Raw genomic sequence first — 20,316 nt, 5'->3', positions numbered from 1 at the left:
ACATCAGCCCAGGCCCAGAGAGGAGTAGGTACTGAGAGGTGGCTGGTCTCTTCTCCCAAGTGACAAGGAATGGGACAAGAGGGAACGGTCTCAAGCTGCATCAGAGGAGGCTTAGATGGATATTAGCATCAGTTTCTTCATGAAAAGGGTGTTCAGGCATTTGAACAGTCTGCCCAGGGCAGTGCTGGAGTCACTGTCCCTGGAAGTGTTCACAAACCATGTAAATGTGGCCCGCAGTGACATGGTTCAGTGGTGGACTTGGCAACATAGGGTAACGGTTGGACTTGATGATCTTAAAGGAGTTTTCCAACCTAGCTGATTCTATTATTCTATGATTCTATTCTGGGGCTCTCAAGGCTGCCAGCTCCATTCGAAGCCAAACCAAAGACATTTTTGAGATGCATCTTTGAATTTTCTGATCTTGGACAGTTTTTCCTCTGTCACTCCACAAAGGGCTTAGATTTCCACGTGGTTTCTTGGCCTCTTAAAACACCATTGGTGGGGAGGGGAGAGGGCTGCTGAGAACAAGACATGAAAGACTGATCCCTCTACAGGCTTTGTGGATAATGTTTAAAAAGCCATTACTAAGATCTCCTCCAGAACACGCAATCTGGAAAAGCAGCCAGGTTGGGTATATTTAAAATGAAACTGCAAGAAACCCCTCGAATGGCTCATTCCCAATGCCCTTCGCACACATCCCATTCCCAACCATGCTGGAGTCCCTGGACTCTCCATATCCCTGCACCCACATCCCATCTGTTAAGCCCATGATCTGGGTAATACTCACTAAATAAAGAGGATGCCATAGGCAGCCAAGACCAGTCCAGCTGTCCAACACACTGCCACTGCTCCGCTGCCCACCACAGCCCCCTTGTCGCAGATCTTGGTGGTGGGAGGTGGCATGAAAGAGGAGGTGCTAGTGCTTGTTGTCTCTGCAAGGAGTGAATGAGAATGGTGAGAGGAATTGGGGTGCCAGGAGATGTGTCCCATAAGGGCAGCCCCACTTTCCTGCTGGTGAGGACATGGCACTGTCCTGCCCCCAGATTGCCCCTCTCACTGCTATGTCGTACTAGCGCTGAGCTGGGGGACCGGGATGATGAGCCAGGGGATGGTGTGGTCCATGAGACTTTCCCTGCTCTAACACTGGACCAGAGATGCTTGCACCACCAAGCAGAACTGGGCATCCCTCCTGGCCTCATCCTGACCAGCCAGACTACTTTGTGCATCAGCTTGGCAGGAATTTGGCTAAGAAATCACAGTGACATGGCTACAAGCCTCAGTAGAGAGCATCCCCTGCCCAGGAACATCCCAGATATGGCTGTGGCGGCTGGGTTGGCTCATGGGGCTTGTTCTCTTCTGTACAGGACCAGATGTGTTGTCTGTCCCTGCAGGGAGTTGCATGGTTGCAGGGAGAGCTTGGATGGTCAGCCAGGCTGAGGCAGCTTTGGTCACATCCAGCAGGTCCCAGAGTGTCCCCTCCAGACAACCTGGGGTGGATGATGAGGCCACAGGGGTCTGTCTCAGCATCTTTCAAGACCCCACTGAAGCGTCATGGTGAGGCTCAGCCTTAGGGCAGGGATGTCCCACATGCAGGGACACACATGTGAGGGACATGCGTGTGAGGGACATGACAAACAGAGAGCAAGCAAGTGCTATTGTAAGTGGTATTTGCATTTAGAGTGATGCGGATGGGTACAGAAGCAAACCCCAAACCCTCATGCTATCAGTGCTGCACGGTGTGCCTGCACTCCTTGTGGGGTTTTATCGCCCTGGGGATGAAGGGCTGCAAATCCCTGCTGCTGCCTGAACCCCCAGAAGCCCTACTGGGTGCTGGTTTGGCAGGTGGGGGTATCTCCATGTAGGAGGCATCTCCATCCAGGTCTTGCATGTACCACATCCCCAGGCAGGGAGCATTGCCAGGGCCCTCAGAGGTTCATGCATGTCCCTCGTAGCACATGGCTTGCCCACACATCTGGGCTAGAGCTTGGAGGATGAGGACACAGCACCCTCCATCCCCACATGCACATCTGTCCACCTCACATCTGCAGTGTTGACTAGAAGCACTGCTCACTGCCTGCCCCACTGCTCACCCCTGCCCCACTGACGGTGCCAGTCAGGGGAACTGGGGCAGGGTCCAACCCCAGCCCTTCTGGGAAACGGAGGGCTGATAACGCCCATTTGGACACAGTCCCAGCTCTTTCCTAGAAACAGAGGCTTGTTAACTTTGTGGCTTTTATTTCCAATTGGCACCGCTCCGAGCTGTTGTGCGGGGTCGGAGGTGCGGAGGGGGTAGGACTGGAAAGGGAGGAATGGAGGCCTCAGGGAGTAATAATAATAACAATAATAACAATAATAATAATCATAATCATCATAATCATAATAATCATCATCAAACTAACATGATAGCCAAAGTAACCTGGTGAGAAGGATACCAGAACCAAGTAAGCTGGGGCACTCAGGTCACAGTTGCATCCACTGCCAAGGCCATGGATATGGGGCAAAGTGTAGGGTAAAGGGCTCCATTCTCCATAGGTGCTGGGGGGGATCTCCTTGGCTGGGGATGGAACATGCATGGAGCCAGACATGGAGGACCCTCAGCCAGGGCTCATGGGTAGCCCCGCTGTGGGCACAGCCTGTTTGCATTAGGAAGGGGGCTCTTACCTGTGATCTGCGCCTCTGTGGTGAGGTGCTTGGGCTCCTCTGTCCATGGTGTGGCATGGACAGCCACGCTCCAGTCACTCCACGTGCCAATGTCATTGTCTTTAGCTGCCACTTGGATGATGTACTCCTTGCCAGCATAGGCGTCCGTGATGGTGTGCGACGTCCCGTCTGACAGCTCAACCTGAGGGCAGCAGGGTGGTCAGAGGAAACCCCATGCACAGGGAGGTGTGAGACCATCAGCAAGTTCAGCTCGTCTAGAGCATGATAATGAGACTTTCACGGCACTTCAGGAAGTGCTATGGGGCTTGGGGCAGAAGCATGAGCCCAGGACAGGGTTGCAAGAGGAGAGCTCCCCAGTGGCAGCCAAGCTAAAGGACTGGTGAGACCCCATCCTGCTCCCGAATTTGAGTTGCTGGAGCAGAGCAGCTTCCTCTAGAGGTCACCAGAATCTAGCAGATGCTCGGATAGGCTCTGCTTGGACATGGTGTGGCTGGGTGCTGGAGCCACTGCTTGGGGTGCGTGCACACACCTTCCAAGCATCACTACCAGAGCTGTGGTGAGTCTTCCCCAGCCAGCCACCGTGGCATCCCATTGGCTCAGTCTGCATCCCTCTGGCTGTGCCCTTGGATAAGGATCAAGCCGTGACTAGCTGTCATTCCTAGCAAAATTCCCTCTGTCCTGTTGTCTCTGCTGCCACGGGAGGTCATTCTGTTCTGGGGGTGCATCTGCTGCAATGGGACAGACCCCAGGCTGTGTCCACACCTTCCAGGGATCTCTAGATCCAGTCCCTGAGGCTGAGGACCAACCCGCTGCCAGCTTCATTCCCTGCTGCAGTGCCTGTGTCCCCATGTGGGGACATGGAGCACCCATTGCCCTTGCCTGTGCCTTGGCTGACACAAGTCACCTTCTCTCCAGACACATGTTGACCATAGAGATGCTGGAGGGATGAGGGATGGTGCAGGTCTGATGTAGCTCATCTACATGTGCTGATGCCCAGCCAGGGGCTCAAGCTCGAGCAGAACAAGTGGCACCTCATGGATGGGGGGAACTTCATGGCACAACTCGTGGGTTCTCCACGTCTCCCCAGCCACCCAAGCAGAAGGTCTGGCACTGGGACCACTAATAGCTGAGTTTTATTAAGAACTCAGTTCAGTGACAGGACAAAGATGGAGCCAAACCCTTCTGTCTGGTCCTACAGCCCAAAGAGAGAAAAGCTGTACCATTGGGGTGCCCAGGGTGCCTGGGCCAATGCAGCTGAGGGATGAAGCTGCCCTAGCACCGCAGCTTTACACACACAGAGATATGTGCACACCAGGGGTAAGTGCTGGCCAGGCCAGTGAGCATTGTGGTTAATCTCATCAGCATGCTGCTTGCAGTGGTACCTGAAAAGCAGGAGAGTACCCTAAGAAAGGCCCATCCCTTTTCCAGTTACCCCAGTACAACATGCGCAACACCCAGTGCAGATACAATCCCTTTGGCATACAAACTGCAGCATCCCCTGGCTTCTACAGTTGCTCTTGGGAATCCCTACCAGGGATGCTTTCTTGATCCAGGTGAGAGCCATTCCTTCCCTATTCCCTCTCAACACCACATCCCACCTGCTGCCTGGCACAGCAGGGCCCTTCAGCTCTGAGCTCCCAGCTGCTCATGCTGCCCAACACATGACAAGAGCCCCACATCTGGAGCACATCTGGGGGCAGGCCTGGCCAGTATGTCCCCCCAGCCATCACGGAGCAATGGGCCTCCTGCTGCCTGCAAGGCATGAAGTTGCTACCAAACCTTGTCAGGGGAGCAGCAAGGAGAAAGGTGTGTGTCCATCACATCAGTGCAGATTTGGGATCTGGATGAGGGAAGGCCATGTCCTCCCTCCACTTGCACAAGCAGTTCGGGGCTGACACCCACTTTGTTGGTGGGATGCAAACAGGGCTTGTGCCAAGCTGAGGTGTGCCTAAACCCTAAACCACCATTAACCAAAGTGCTTGAACAACTGGTACCTGAGTCCATCCCTACCATCCAAAGGACAACTTCCCACTGCACTATGAGTCTCACCATTGGATCTGACCCATTGGCAGTTACTTGGGGTATCCACCAGTGGGTCTGAGGTCAGAGCCTGGCATGGGGGTGGATGAGCCCAGTGGGGCTCTGTACAGGGTATCTCTGAGTTTCCAGCACACCACAGAGCCTGAGAGCCAGTCCAGGGGTCACAGGCACTGCATCTTCTCCAGATAGTGGTATCAGGCTTAAAGCACTGCTGTTTAGCTGCTCACAGGTCCCTAGCACAATCTATATGATGGGGGTGGCTGCTTCCATCCCAGGCTGGGTACAGCCCATACTGCAAGAAAAAGGTTTTGGACCATTTCACTTATGGAATAGGTGAAAACAGAAATCCTATGAGGTCTGGGCAGAAGAGAGGATGGGGAAAAGAAGGTGGAAAAATGCCAGTCCCTCCTTCAGGACACAGCTATGCATCCTACAGCCCCTGGGGACCCATCCCGCCAACCCCACCTAACTCCAGCCCTTCTCAGCCCAGGACCAAAGCCAGAGCTGGATGAGGGTCCTCAGTGGTGATGGGCTCTTGGCACCCGCTGCTGCACCCAGCAGAGCTGAGACAACTTCTGCAACTTCTGCTCATAGGCACACAACTTCATGGCCCAGGTCCCCAGGAAGGGTGGGCAGGACAGGAGCCTTGTGGCACAGTGAGGATGTCCCTGCCACCCAGACCCTGGGATTGATGCCTCTGCCACCAGCTCTGGTCACTGTCACAGCGAGATGGGACACACGTACAGCACTATGCATGCCACACAGCAGGGATCTGCCTGGATGGGGTGTTTGTTGGCATCCACCAATTTGGATGGTGATGTTAAAGTGATCAAGCTTAATTAATTCTTCATGGCAAAGTAAATGAAACCTTGCCAGGTGTGCTGCCATGGCCCTGTAAGCCCGGTCCTCCCAGCTTGTCCTGTGTTGCACCACTGGTGCTTTGCAACCAGGGAATGAGCACAGGGCTCGAAAGGATGTTGGGTTTATCTGGCTGATGCTTGTATCTCTCAAAGTCTTTCAGCATGCTCCAGGCCCTTCTGGCTGCTCCCTGGGCCCAACAGCAAGCAGGCTGCAGGCAGGTCAGCCACCATGAGGTCCTAGTGATCTAGCCAGGCTGCTGCTCCATCAGGAGTGTTTTCTCCAGCCCATAGAGCCCTCCTGGCTGAACGTTTCCTCTTGGGAGCAATTCCTGCCTCTCCCCAGCTGCAGCCAGCCTGCAGCTGAGTGTTTGCAGATGGGGTTTGCATGCACAATGGGTTCAAGGCTGTGCCTTGCATGGTGGGAAGGGGGAAATGTTCCTACAGGACCCAGGCTGGAGGACCTGGAGGACCTTTCTTGTAGGCCCTTGGAGGATGCGGCCCTAAGCAACTCCTCAGCCAGCAGACAAAAGGGAAGGCAGAAAAGACATCATCCACCTCTCCCCACGCATATGACCTCTGCATGCAGCACTTCTGAGCCGGGCAGTGAGGGGGGCACATCCAACATTTGCCATGGTGGGTGAGAAAGTCCTTGGGTGGGTGCCCATGGCTCAGCAGCAGACTGGAAAGCACAAGGGGACCGGGTGCAATTGGACACAGACAAGGAGAGCGGGGGGGGACACACATGGACTGGGGAGGCCGTGAAGGGACAGATGGACACACAGCATCAAAGGCAGAGGAAGAAATTCCTTAATCCGCGTCTCTGCCACACAGAGACAAAAGTTGGAGGAAGGCTGCACATGATAATGTCTGTGGCCGGGAGGGTCTGTGTGTCGCTGGCTGCCTTTGTGCACCTGCCAGAAGTCACTGTGGCTGGCTGTGAAGTGCTGCCCAGATTAATGAAGGATCAGCAGCCAGCTCAGGGCAGAGCCATTAGCATTGCAAAAAAAAAAAAACAAAAAAAAAGGAAAAGGGAGGAAAGAAAAAGAGGAAAAATGGGAAAAAAAAAGCCCTTGAACCCAGTAATTCAGCCAACAGCTTGGGCTGGGATCCCATTCCCTACCATGGCCACATCAGCCTGCTTGGGATAACAGGGATGCTGAGGGATAGACAGTGCTCACCCACAGCCACATTGATGGCATGGAGACATAAACCCAAGGCAGGTGGAGGGGAGGATTTCCCGGCATTTGCCTTTCCCCCTGTCCGTGCTGTTCCTCCTACACATGTGCTGGAGCCCTGGGGAGATCGATATGAGCCTCCCACACCATGCACCCCAACAGGGGACATCCATGTGTGCCCTCATCCCACTCCGTGCCCTGACTGGTGTCACGGCCTCGCAGTGTTCAGCACAGCAGGAGTTAAGGAATCCTTTCCCCCCTCCGTGTTCCCCCCTTGCTCCCACTGCCCCCAGCCCACCCTGCCAGGGTGCCCCGGCAGTAAAAAAGGTCGCTGTGCTCTGTTCCCACTCCAGTGCTGCTCATGGTCCGGCGTGACCAGGTAGCAATTACTTGTGAACAGGGTGATGCACAGGCAGGTCTGAAGCCCAGATGGCTTTTGGAAGGGGATGGGGGGGGAAGAAAACCTCAACCCTCCCTGCCCCAGCAGCTGGGCTGGGGGCTGGTGTGTGTTGAAAGGAGGCGGAGGGGAAGAAGGGGGGATCAGATGCCTCCTCCTCTGCATCCCACATGAAAATGTGTTTGCCGGCTCCCCCGTGGCGGCAGTGGCTCTGCTTTCCATTCCTTGACACCTCCAGCTCCCAGTGTGGGAAGGGGGTACTCCACTGCTGGGAAGCTGGAAATGCAGGGATGGGGAGGCGGCACCCCTCAATCCCATGGCGGGGACGCACCGCCTCTGTGCATTCCAGGACAGAGACCCTGCTGATGGTGTATTGACAGACACTGGTGTTGCATCAATCCTGGATGAGCCTGCCTCCCCCAGAATAAAAGGAGCACCTCAACTGTAGGGTAAAGCTGGCCTGCTGATACAGCCTGTAAGAACAGGTTGTAAGAACCTGTGTTGTAAGAACACAACCCGAGTCTGCCATGTGTGGATGTACTCACAGCCTGCTCCCAAAGTTATCCTGGATAATGGAGGAAATGGAACTGGGAGTTGAATGGGGCTGAATTTCAGAACCTCTTTTCGCTGTAACAAGAGGCCAGATCCTGTCGCTTGGCTGCAATGAGCTTGCAGGGACTCGTGCTACACAAGCAGCTGCTAGTTTGGGTGCCTTCAGTCCCTGCTATTGCAGAGGGATCCCAGCAGGCTCCTACCTGCCCTGGTGGGAACAAGCTAAACCAAAAGCAGCAGTAACCCCCAGGCAAGCCACCCTGCCACTGGGGAGCGCAGGAGGGTCACTGCAAACAGCCACTGCAGTCAAGCGGGAATGAAGTGTTTTGCTTTTCCCCTTTCAAAGCCACGTCTGGAGAACAAATAGGTCTGACATTCATTAGTAATAAACCATCCCCCAAATGCCACCTCCTTCCGCAGCACTGCAAGAATCAGCTGGGCTAACCCCAGACAGAACTTTCTGCTCTGAATCTGGGATAACTGAAAAGCTGGGAAAAGGGAATGATGTCCTGTTTATTTTCTGCCAGTGGAGGAGCCCAGCAGGGTCTGAGCTGCTGTCCCTGCTGTCACCCTCCAGAGAAAGGCTGCTGTCTGCTGCTGCACGTAGCTCAGCCCTACTGCCAGTCTGGGAGGACGAGTGTCACACCAGACGCGGCTGAACGGCTCCCTTCTGGCTTAAAATACAGAGCATCTTTGAGAGCAGCTCTGTAAGCTCGTTAATAATGGGACTCTTCCTCCGGATGCGCTGTCCCCTCCTGCCAAGCGACAACTGGCAGAGCTCATTTTCGCTTGCGGCTGTGGGGAACATGGGATCAGGGATGTTCAGAGAGCTCAGCACCAGCTATAACCCTGCTCAGTGCTGGTACTTGCTGCCCGCAGATGCATATACTATGCTGATGCACGGGGTGAAATCAGATGGGTGCAGCTTGCGTGTGGGCATTGTGGGGCTTGGGCACCTGCTTTCCATGGTTTGAATGTAGGCAGGGGATGCTTAGTGCGCTGCCTCCATCCTAGCTGTGTGAGCATGCAGGTGTCCCACACCAAGCGTCACTATTACATCCTCAACAATTCGCTCCCTCCTATTAGCTCTTTTTTCTCCCCTTCTTTTTTAATCACTGACAGGAGGAAAAGGGAGAGAAGTGCCGCAATAAAAGCTGCCATCCGTGAAGCTGTAACCCAGCTTGCTCAGGGTGACCTCCTTGCCAAGGTTGCAAAGAGGGGGAGTTCAAGCAAAGAGATAGAGGCATGGAGAGGATGCAGATGGGTGCGAAGAAGTGTGCCCGCCGCAAAGTGACATTGCTGCTGTGCCAGCAGTGGGGACGCAGCTGCGGCAGGCGGTGGCACTAATTGCCTTCTCCAGCTCCATCCTTCCCCCTTGCCTGTTGCGGGGAGGATATGCACCTTAGCACACACTTGCAGGTTATTTCAGCCTGTGAGATTCACCTGTTTGACCCAAAGATGTTGCTTTGTGCTGGGAGATGCGCCTGAGCGCATCCTGGCAGCCGCCCTGAAGCACAAGTAATGTTGGTCAGCTCAGATGTCCATGCCCTCCTTACACCAAGGAACCTAACCACTAAGGATTTGGCAATACCCACAAATTGCCCATTCCTGCCCCCAAATTCCCATTATTTGCCTGGATCAGAGCTGGCACAGATACCTGCATTGGGAGCTCTGTGCCTGGGCTCCTAAAATCCCAAAATGGTGAAAGCACTTCTGATTCTAAAGAGGGACGTTTCCAGCCTTTGCAAATGCTCACAGGCATGGCTCTAACGCTTCCAAAACAGAAGAGGAAGGAGAGAACCCAACCACATTATTAGCTTTAAATATCTCATGACCTTTTACTGCGAATCTCAAGATCTGAGGAGCAGCCCGCCTCATGGTTCGTTAACATTTCATGTAGTTAGCGCGGCCAGTGGGTTCAATTAGACTTTGCGACGGCATCTGCAAACTGCTGGCAAGCCACCAGAGGAAATCCTCTCTCGGCCTGGTCACCAGCTCTGACACTGCTTGAGAAACCCCTTCTGAGCCCTGCCGTATCCCAGGGATGTGCACCGAGCTGGTCAGCGCTCCGTGCACGAGATCCCTCCCAAAAAACCTGGGAAAAGTGCTCCAACAAACACCATGGGGTGGGAGGAAACTGGGTTCAAGACCTGCTCTGGGCTCTCCAAAGATGGTCAGGATGGTGCCTGGCCACCAGCTTGCATCTAGGAGTGAGCACACAGATGTGCTTGCAGGGAGATTGCATGTGTGAGCGTGGCGATTGCTGCTGTTGCGAGTTAACTGAAGGAGCCTGTAAAACCAGAAACAGGCTATTAGCAATCCATTAGGAAAGGGTATCCAGTTCCAGCCTAGGTAAGCCATTAGAGGAACATCTGAGAGCATTAGGAGAGCTCGCTTGGGGCCAGGATGGGGCTATAAAACAGAAGAGGAAACCACGCTAATCTGGCTTGAATTACAAACTTAAAAGCAGGCGAAAAATAAAGGATACCCTAAACATTTAATGTTTTATATTTAGGAGACAGAAGGGGAGATTCTGCCAAAAGGAGAGAATAAAAAACCTGTTTAGGCTACAAATATCCCATCTCTTTCCTGACAGCACAGAAACTGCCAGCCCCTATTCCAGAGAGGGAGAAGCATGGCTTTAAAGTTGCTTGAGTTTCAGAGTGAGCCCTGTGCTGGTAGGGTGGAGGGGAGTCACGATGTGACATGATGTGACTCGGCTGCATCCTGAACAGCCAGGAAATGCCTTTGCCCAGGTTCAAGGGAGCTGATGCTGCAGAGCTCCTTAATAGTGCAAGGAGCATCCAGCGCACGCCCCACCGCGCGCTCATGTGGAAACATCATCATCATCTCTCCATGATAATGGGAACACATCATAATTCCCACAGCAAACTGCAACATGAGACACTTATGCGACATAAGTGGCCTGAAGCAGAAAGGTGCTGCTGAGCAAGGGAGAGGGGTTGCAAACGGCACACTGGGGCTCAGACCCACCTTTGCAAAGTGCTGGGAAAGGAATGAAGGTGTCCCCATGGCTCTGGGTCATCCCCAGATATTGCTTGATGAGGGGGAATGCCTGGGCCAAGCATCGCCTGTCTCTCCCTGTGGGGAGAAACTGCATTTATGGCTAGCCCGCACAGCGGTGGTCCTGATAAGATCCACCTCTCCTGCCATGCATGGCTGCACATTCTGGTGCCAAGCCCTGGCATTATTAAAATCCTGAAAGAAAGAGCCTGGGAGAAAGCAGACACTGATTGAATCAGGCCGTACGGTATTCGACAGCTCGACATCCATCTGATCCTATTAGTGCTCATTCAGTCCTGCCTGCTGAGGTGCTGTGCATAAATCAGACCCTGAAATGATAATGGGAGGTGGAGGGGTGAAAGGGGAGCTGCTTCTTCTGACAAGAAACACCATGTGTGATCAGGGCCTGCACAGATATTGCTGCCTCTGGGCAGCCTCTGGTGCTTCTTGTGGGTTTGCTCCCACAGGGATGTTGAGCTTCCCATGGGGCTGCCAAGAGGGTGGCAGGAGATGCTTAAAACCAGGCCACAAGGGGTTGCCATGAGGAGGCAGGGATGGGGTTTAGCGCTGGGGACATTGGGCACGCCGGATGTGCCAGAGCATGAGGTTACCCGGCTCCTCCTGGCTGCTGGTGGAGACTTCTCCCAAGCTGCCCCATTGCCAAGAAGCATGTTGTGTGCAATGGCTTTTCCATGCCAGCAGCCACTGGGGACAACACAAGCGAAGATGGGGGCAGCTCGTGGCAGGAGACCTTCAGCTCAGCAAGAATTAAGTCACCCCCATGCAAGTGTGGCATGCATGAGCACTGCATCCTTTCTCAGGGCACTTGTTCCTTCAAGGAGAGACCCAACACCGCCACCACAGGACGGGCTGTTTTGGCCCTACCAAACCACATCCCTCCCTTTCCTGGATGGATGTGAGGGAATGAGGACACTCCCAAAGATGCCACCAAGCAATAGGTCAAGCAAAGCAGAGCTCTTGGGGATGCTGCCAGCACGCTGGCATTGGCAGGGTTCATTTTTGGTTGCAAACCCCTGCATTTGCAGGATGTCCGGCTGGACTGAGCAGGCTGAGCATACCAGGGGGGTCTGGGGTTCAGAGCAGCTCTGTCTGCTGCATTGCTGCGATCCCCTGGTGTTTGGGAGCTGATTGAATTAGACCTCGCAAATAATTCATCTGATGAATAGTGGCAGTTTTCCTCAAATCATCCACAAATCAGATTTTTCATTACCCAGCCGGCGGGGCAGAGAGTCAGAAAACAAGGCTGGTACTTCACTCGATGAATGTTTGCGCTTGCTCACCGAGCAGATTGTTCCCCAAGCACACTTCTCCATCAGCCAGTGACAGGGAACATGTCTCTTGGAAGGGGATATATTGATTAAAAGCAGCACCCATGACTGCTGTACCTTCATGAGATGTGGGGAGATGAGCCTTCCACAGCCCTCCTTGCACACACCATGAGACTGGTACCTTGAGCTCTTTCAGGGTATCTTTAAATGAGAGAAATCAAGATTCTACTGCCCTAGAGCTGCATTTTCTGGCCAGGGTGGACCTTCAAGTGGCACCAGCAACACCTGCATGTATTTCCCAGCATCGCTGCCTGCCTGACAGCACTGATGGGGATGCCACACCATCCCCTCAGAGGCCTGACCCTGCAAATACGATACCTAATACTCAGTGATGGAGGGACTGGACACCCTAAGGGTGTTGAGCAGGAGGCAGCTCATTGGCTCTCACATAATTTTTGGGTGCAAACCCCTGCATTTGCAGTGTGCTTGGCTGGATCAGGCTGTAGCAGGAGGAAAACATCAGCTATTTCCACAACAGTATCACACCCTGGAAAAAAGATGTTGTGTTTGGTGTTTACCTTTTAAGAGTAGGGCAAAGAGACAAGCAGGAGAACCCTCTGCCTACCCTTCTCTGATTTTCCAATATCTAAAATGATTTCAGCACCTGAAGGGGGCCTACAAGAAATCTGGAGAGGGACAGTTTACAAAGGCATATATGGATAGGAGAAGTGGGAATGGCTTTAAACTTGCAGAGAGGAGATTTAGATTAGATCTGAGGAAGAAATTCTTCACTATGAGTGTGGCGAGACACTGGAACAGGTTGCCCAGAGAAGCTGTGGCTGCCCCGTGATATTCAAGAGCCATCAGCAAATACTTCAATCTGAAACACAACCTGTGACGCTGCCTCATCAAAAACCCCAAGCAACACATAGAGAAAAAGTCGCTGAGCCACTGACAACTTTCAGAGACTTGAGCAAAACCTCCCATCCCCTTTCTCAGCCATTTCTCTCCTCCGGAAGAACTGCCCAGCAGAAAATCCCACTTTACTCCGTGATACAGGCAAACTCCTCAAAGACTGGGTGCTGCCTCCTATTTGTCTTTTAATGGAAAACTGCTTTATCAAGGAAAGCACCTCATTAGCTTTCGACTGGCCCAGCTAGGTGCAGAGGGGATGCTGGATGAGCCATGCCAGCATAGTGGCACCTCTCCACGAGTGTCAGATTGCTTTCCTTCACAAGCTGAGCATGCAAGCAGCACACAGAGGGGAAATAAAAAGCCCATTTGTTATCTTCCTGCTGCTAACAAATGAAATCTGTCCTCTGGGCTGCCAAGGATTTCACTGACTGTTTTTTTCCTTTTTAAAGAAACAAGAAATAAAAGAAGCACAATATCACCACGGCAGCTACTCTGTGACGATGCTCTGAGATACGGCAAGCGGTATTTTATCTTCAGTTCAAAATCTAAATGTGGCAGAGGCACATTTAAATGTGGTGACATTTATACTTTAAATGCCTTTTACATCTCGTTGGCAGGTTTTATACAGAACATATGTATGGAAAGTAGATAGGGGACGTGGATGAAAATGCGGAGCAGGGAGAGCCTGCAGAGGCATTTGTAGGTGGGATGTAAGTTAAATATGGTGAGGAAGAGAGAAGGGAGGAGAAACAGAGAAGGAAAGGAAAAAGGTCTGGGTTGCCTGGGCAATAAATAGACATTCTTTCTGGATCTCTGACCACTTTTCCCAGTGCAATTAGTTCCCAGCCACCATCTCCCCATGCTCCCTCCTGTCCTGGCCACCTCGGCATCCACTTACATGTTGCCACTGGTCCAGGATGAGGGGTCGATACCGCAAGAAGAACTTGAGTGGGAAAGATTCAGGGTCTGGCCAGGATGAGGGGTTTTGCCATGACACCTCCAGCCTCCGAGGGTTATTGGGCACGGGCTTGGCCACCACGCTTTCCGGAGGGTCCGGTTTTACTGGAAGAGAAGGCGGTAAAGCTTTTTACATGGCATCCTTTCTGAGACTCCTCGGCACAGCTGACTGGACTTTATGATGCATGCTTTCTAAGGAGAGCAGCCAACATGCAGAATATCCTTTTCCCCAAGTAATTAGATGCAAATCTGCTTTTTTTTTGCCCAGGTACTAGCTCAAAAGAAGGAGGAATCAGTGCTGGAGACACACAGGAATAACCTGGCCAGGGCACAGAGCATCTCGCCTCCCCAGGGATACTTTGGTCAGCTCAAGGAGCCCACCAAGCCCAAATCCTGCCCTTCCCTCACATCTCCTGATTTCTGTGAGTCTGACCCACATTGAAACCTGCTTATCTTGCAGTAACATGGCAATTTGTCCCTTGGGTTTAGGGTTGGGCTTTTGGGGATCTGAAGCATTTGGGGATTTGGCCCATCTTATTTGCCAAGGATGAATGCAAATGTCAGCTTCCACCCCTGAGATATCTCTCAGCCATGCTCTGCTTTTGGGATACAGGGATATTTTCTTGCTACCCAACCAGTATTTCAAGCGAATATTAATTGGCTGTGACCTATGCAGCATGCTTTGAAGTTGCAGCTACTTTTAGAGTGCTGGGAACAAATCACAGACAGGCAGTGATGAACGGCATTGCCTGTTGTAGAATGAGCCTTGCTCCCTTGCCAAGGGCTTGCTCAACTCCTGACAGCTCAAACTCCCAATTTGCAATAGAAAAGCTACAAAAAGACCAAGATTTGGGTACACCCACACTTCTCCTTTTTCCCATGGTCAGAAAGGGGCTGGGCACAGAGATCTGGATGCACAGCTGTGCCTGGGGTGGAAGAGGGCTCTCTGTGCACTCTAAGAATAGCAATGCATATGAGTCCTCATGTCCCAGAATGGCTCTTTTAACCCCCTCCAAAGTCCACACGTAGGCCAGTGGATCCCTCCTGGCTTGATGATCTCAGGACTGAGCAATGATCCTCTGTTTCTGACCACCTTGAGCAGCCGCTTGTGAAGGTGCCAGCATCATAGTCCACTCCCAAGCATGGAGGAGGGATGCTGCGGGCATGGGGAGCCCCTCTCTGTCTGGTATATCTCCTGCATTGCACTCAGAGCCCTCCTCCTCCATTCTGACCGCAGAATGGGAGGTGGTATCCACACAGGGCCTTCTCCCTTAGGAGAGGAAGGAGGCACTGGTCATGAGTGAGCTGTTTCTGTGTTAGCCTCCCTGCTGCCTGCAGCTCTGCCTTATGTATGAAGGGCATCTTTCACTCTTCTTGAAGCTGTATGGGACCAGGTGCTGATATGGGGCCAGTCTGCTGCAAGTGGAGCTGTGTGTGGGCCATTCGGTGCCATCTCTGTTCCAGGATGATGGTGGCATCACAACAACATCCCCAGGAAGACACCCTCCCTGCTTGCTCCCCTTAGGAGAAATCAGCCTGTGATGCTTTCAAACCCACTTTCCTGGCTGTGGGTGAGTCAGAGGGAGGATGATGTTGAAACAAAGACACAGCCCAACCACCTTGGTGGGACCCAGAATTGGCCCTGTTTCCCCCAAGACATAGGCTATGATCATCTCCCTCTGCCCAGCCCTCCCTCTCAGCACTATGGCATGCACCCTGCTCTAGTCCTTCTTCATTGTCATCTTCACCACCACCTCCCATTGCTTTCCTCAGTGACAGTGAGTGCAAAAAGGGCTGCATAGCTTCCTCCATTCCTAAAGCACTCATAGGATGCCTGGAGGTTTGGGGACCAGCTGGGAGCAAGCACCCATGGACCTGACCATAGGTGCTTAGTGCCAACTCCCAGCTCCTATCGATCCCTCTCTGTGGCAGCATGTGACAGCGTTTTCCATTTAAAGCCTTATCCTTGGCAGGAGGGATGACTTGCTGGGGCTGTGCTGCACTGAGCTACTCCAGATGGCTGTGCAATTCCTCTGCTTGTTTCGCATCCCTGGGCTTGGGCTGGACATCAGCTTGCATCGACAGGGACTTGGAGTCCAAACATATATGGAAAAGTAAAAATCCAGCACTGGCTTGGCGGGCTTGGTTTGCAAACAAAAGTCTGCTTGGCTGAATCAATGCAGACAATGGTGAACAGTGGATCTGCAGTGAGAAAGTGGGAAGGAAAGCACCGAACTGCGGATGGATGTGATGGGATACTCTCTGGAGTAACGCAGGCACCCTGGCCCTGCTTTTTTTGGATGCTTAAATGCGGTTGTTCTCTTCTAGGCACAGCTTGAGCAGGAACAAGAGATGCCACTGTGGTGGGTTGTAGCAAAGACAAAGAAAAGGTGCTTTGATGCTGAGGTGGGAGACACATGCCTGTTTTGCATGGATCCAGCCCTAAGCCCCGCTCCTGTGGGTTACAGACTGTCCCTGGTGCACAGGAGAATGCTGCCCTGGCTCCAAGTGAGTGCCGTATAGCCCAGCCATCAAACGGGGCTGTGCTCCTGGCTGCAGCAAGCCTTCAGACAGCTCTGTGTGTTAATGGAAAAACCAGCATTCCCAGCTACCTCCCAGCCACGTCCCCAGCCCTGGAACTCCTGCCCAGGCTAGAAAGTGCAGCAGGGCCGGCCCCTCCAATAGCACAAAGCCAAAGCTGTTCCTGCCATGTCCCTCCAAGGTGTAAGGGATGCAAGAGCCGGGAGAGGGGACTGCGCTTCCCAGTGGTCCAACGAGGACAGACCTATTATCTCTTAGGACAGATCTCATTACACTGTGCTCATCATGGAAAATATCAGGGCTGGTCCTGCAAGGGCCAGATGAGGAGTGAGTGGAGATGAGCTGTGTCCGGACCCCTGATTTCTATGTGACCTTGAAGGAATCCTTTGTCTTCCACAGACTCCCAGGTTCCTGTTCCACACATGGGGATGAGTGCTTCTCCTTTCCCATCCTTTGTTTGCCTCCATTTAGCCTGCACATGGCAAGTCAGGGGCTGTCTGGCTGTATATCAGGCAGCATAATAGAGCCCTGTCCTCAGCGAGGGCCTGCAGGCAGTAACGTAATAAAAGCAGTAATAGTAAAAATAATAATGGATGATGGGCATTAGGCTGAGTACTGGTTAAGCGGCTATAAAACCAGATGTAATATAATCCTGCAGAGCTGAGGGAGCATCATCAGACATTCCTGGGAAGAAGACTTGGCTGGGAGCTCTTCCCACTTGGTTTTCGGTTGCCGCTTCCAAGTGAGGGCTTGGACTGCCAGAAGAGCAAGGTGGGATACTTCACCTGGGGAGGAATAACCCCATGCACAAGACAAGCTGTGGAGGACCTGCTGGAAAGCAGCTCTGCAGAGAGGGACATGGGGGTCCTGGTGGACAAAAAGCTGCCCATGAGCCAGCAATGTGCCCTTGTGGCCAAGAAAGCTGATGGTGTCCTGGCTGCATTAGGAAGAGCAGGTCAAATGAGGTGATCTTCCCCCTTTTCCCAGCCTTGTTGAGGCCTCACCTGGAGCACTGTGTCCAGTTCTGGGCTCCCCAGTACAAGAGAGACATGCAGCTCCTGGAGCAAGGCCAGCGAAGGGCTACAAAGATGATCAAGGGGCTGGAGCATCTCTCTTATGAGGAAAGAATGAGGGAACGGAGCCTGTTTAGTCTGGAGAAGACTGAGAGAAGATCTTACCCATACATACAAATACCTTAAGGGAAGGTATCAAGAGGACGGGGCCAGAGTTTTCAGTGGTGCCCAGCAACAGGATAAGGGACATCGGGCACAGACTGAAACACAGGAAGTTCCATCTGAGTATGAGGAAGAACTCTTTTACTTTGAGGGTGGCAGAGCACAGTAACAGGCTGCCCAGAGATGTTGTGGAGTCTACTTCTCTGGACACATTCAAAACCTGCTCAGACACGATCCTATGCAAACCACTTTAAATGGCCATGCTATAGGTAGTGGAATAGAAGATCCCTTCTAATTCCAAACATTCTGTGATTCTCTGAAGAGCTGCAGAGAATAGCTCTTCCTAAAGGCTCTGCATGCTAGCGGTTAACTGTGAGTCTTTAGCTATCCATCACGCTTGGCTGTGTTAGACACATCTTGAAAGGAAGCCTGGAGTTCAGAAAGGCAGCTGAGACCCTGCAGCATGGAGGGGGCCTGTCACCCATCCCATTTCTCCAATGAGCACTAAAATGGATCCCTTGTGGCCATTAAATATCCCCTGGCATTTTCCATGAGCAGAGGGATATTAAACTCCATGTCTTAGCCAAATGTCAGTCTAAGTAATTTAATTCTGCCTCCCTAAGTAGTATGAATTGAACTGACCTTCTGCCTAGGCAACTGTATACCCGTGTTCAGAGACTCTGAATTTCATACAGACACAGGCATGTTTGTTCTTATGCAGCCCCTATGAGATGCTCTGTGTCTTAATCACCCCTGAGCTGGAGCTGGGAGAAGCAAACGACGTTCCCAGGGTCACACAAAAGATGGATGGCAGATCTGAGGAAGGCACCCACGCCTTCAAGGCCCTGTGCAAGGCTGCCTTACTCCTTTTAATGCTGTGCCATCTTCCCCGGCTAGTTTGCCCCAGGCTCACATGAGAAGAAAAGCGCTGAGGTGGGATGCTGGTGTTGCTTCATGGTGATGCTATCCCTGCTTTCCTGGAGGATGAATGTGAGAGCTACCTGGTTCTTGAGCTGAAACACAAGCGAGGAAGGTGGGGTTGTGTCCAAGGGTTCCACAAATGCCCCCATTCTGTCCCAGCCATTATAAGGAGATGGCAGGGCAATTTCCAGGAGCAAGACGAGGAAGAAGGCAGCCAGGATCACCTACCTATGAAAGGCAGAGTGCAGAGGGCTGGAAAAGCTTTTCCAGTCATCACTGAAAGAGACAATGCAGAGTGACCCCTTGCAGCTGGCCGCTAATAGCTGGCATGGAACAACCATCAGCAAGGCATGGACTTGGGGCACCAAAAGCTATCATCTGCCCCAGCAGGGCATGAGGTCAGGGCTTCACACCTAGGGTTTAACCTCCATGCAGAAGGCCTGATGGTTTTCTCTGCGCTAAGGGGAAAACACAAGGCAGGATCTGACATCCCCAACCTTGGGAATTTAGGAGAAGCATCGTGCAGTTGCTGTTTGACACCATCTCTCCAGTTTAGAGGATTCTGCAACCCTCCAACACAGCGATCTTCCAATGAGCCGATGCAATGGCTTTGTACAGAGCTGTAGGTTTTCCACCCCCCCATCTACCAAACTTCCAACATGAGATTTCAGCCCAGCTGATGCTGGTAGAGATCCCCAGGGAACCTACTGGGTGCTAGATCCACACTGCTGGGGCACAGCCCTGGGTTTGCAGTTGCAAAGAAGAGAGACGGAAGAGACACTGAAACACAGAAGCTTCTGTGAGCACAGCACACAACCTGGGGCATGATTGCATGGCAAAATACACTAACACAGTCCACTTGCTTTAATTGGAAACACGGACAGCATAAGGAGCAGCTCTGTTCATGGTAGGCGGCTGTTGATCCACAGCAGCTGAGTTCGTCTGGTAAAGATTCCGCTAAGCCTGTCGACTGCCTGCTTGAACACTAAATCAGCACCGTGTCTGTGCTTCTTATGCACAATGGCTGTATCAAATCCCGAGGAGAATTTCATAGCTGTGCAGAATTTTAAGGCCAGTAGATATTGAAGTGTTTATGGGAACAGGCTGGCTCCATGATGCAGGACGCCTTCCTTCCTATCGTCACTGTTTCATCACCCCTTCTCCAAGCGCTATCCTGGAGGGTCTTAGGCCATCCGCCATGTGGTGCTGGAGGGTCTCACGTCCCACCACAACTGCTGGGACATGTCCAGGCACCCTGCATCCCTCCAGGCACTCTTGCAAGAGGCAGCGCTATTGCACCCATGGTTATGGCTGTCCTGGGGCAGTGCTGGCCTCTGCTCACCGCTCCTCTGACCTGGCCTGAGCTCAAACTGCTGGGATGAATCCGGCTTGTGCTGGTGCTGGGATGCCCGGGGCTTGCAGCTGGGTGTGCTTCCCACAGGGGTTGCCCTTGTGTGCTGGATGGAGGACCAGATGTTTGGGAAGCCAGGCAGGGCATGGGTGGGATGCAGATGTTACAAGATGATGCCCAGAACTCCTGCAGGAGGGAATGCAAGGAACTCGGAAAATGCAGTTTAATTGCTATCTTGGGCCCTGCAGGCTGAAGGTTACCTTCATTTTTAAGGAGTGTATCTTCCACAAACACAATAATTACCATTTAAAGGCACCCAAGTGACTGAAACTCCACACTTCCCTGTTAAGCTCTTTGTCCTGTTATCAACTTCTGCAATGCACTCACGAGTACAAGCTTCAGATATGGATCATGGCTGCAGGGACATGACAGTTAAGTCCCTGGTCCAAAACAGTTCC

At 52.5% G+C, this 20,316-nt stretch overlaps 1 protein-coding gene across 1 annotated transcript in view; it reads right to left on the bottom strand.

The window, feature by feature from the left end:
- Window positions 1–786: 786 nt before the first annotated feature.
- Window positions 787–20,316, bottom strand: part of CNTFR (ciliary neurotrophic factor receptor) — a gene marked incomplete at its 3' end in the record, with an annotated part of 205,837 nt that continues 186,307 nt past the window's right edge. The window contains exons 7-9 of the mRNA XM_080637993.1: window positions 13,812–13,975; window positions 2,662–2,842; window positions 787–932 (exon numbers count right to left, since the gene is read on the bottom strand). Coding sequence (XP_080494119.1) covers window positions 787–932; window positions 2,662–2,842; window positions 13,812–13,975 — 491 coding nt within the window. The remainder of the gene's footprint in view (window positions 933–2,661; window positions 2,843–13,811; window positions 13,976–20,316) is intronic.

The sequence above is a fragment of the Psittacula echo genome (assembly GCF_963264785.1).
Source record: "Psittacula echo genome assembly, chromosome: Z".
NCBI lineage: Eukaryota > Metazoa > Chordata > Aves > Psittaciformes > Psittacidae > Psittacula > Psittacula echo.
The sequence above is the reverse complement of the archived record's forward strand: the minus strand, read 5'-3'. Positions and strand labels throughout refer to the sequence as shown.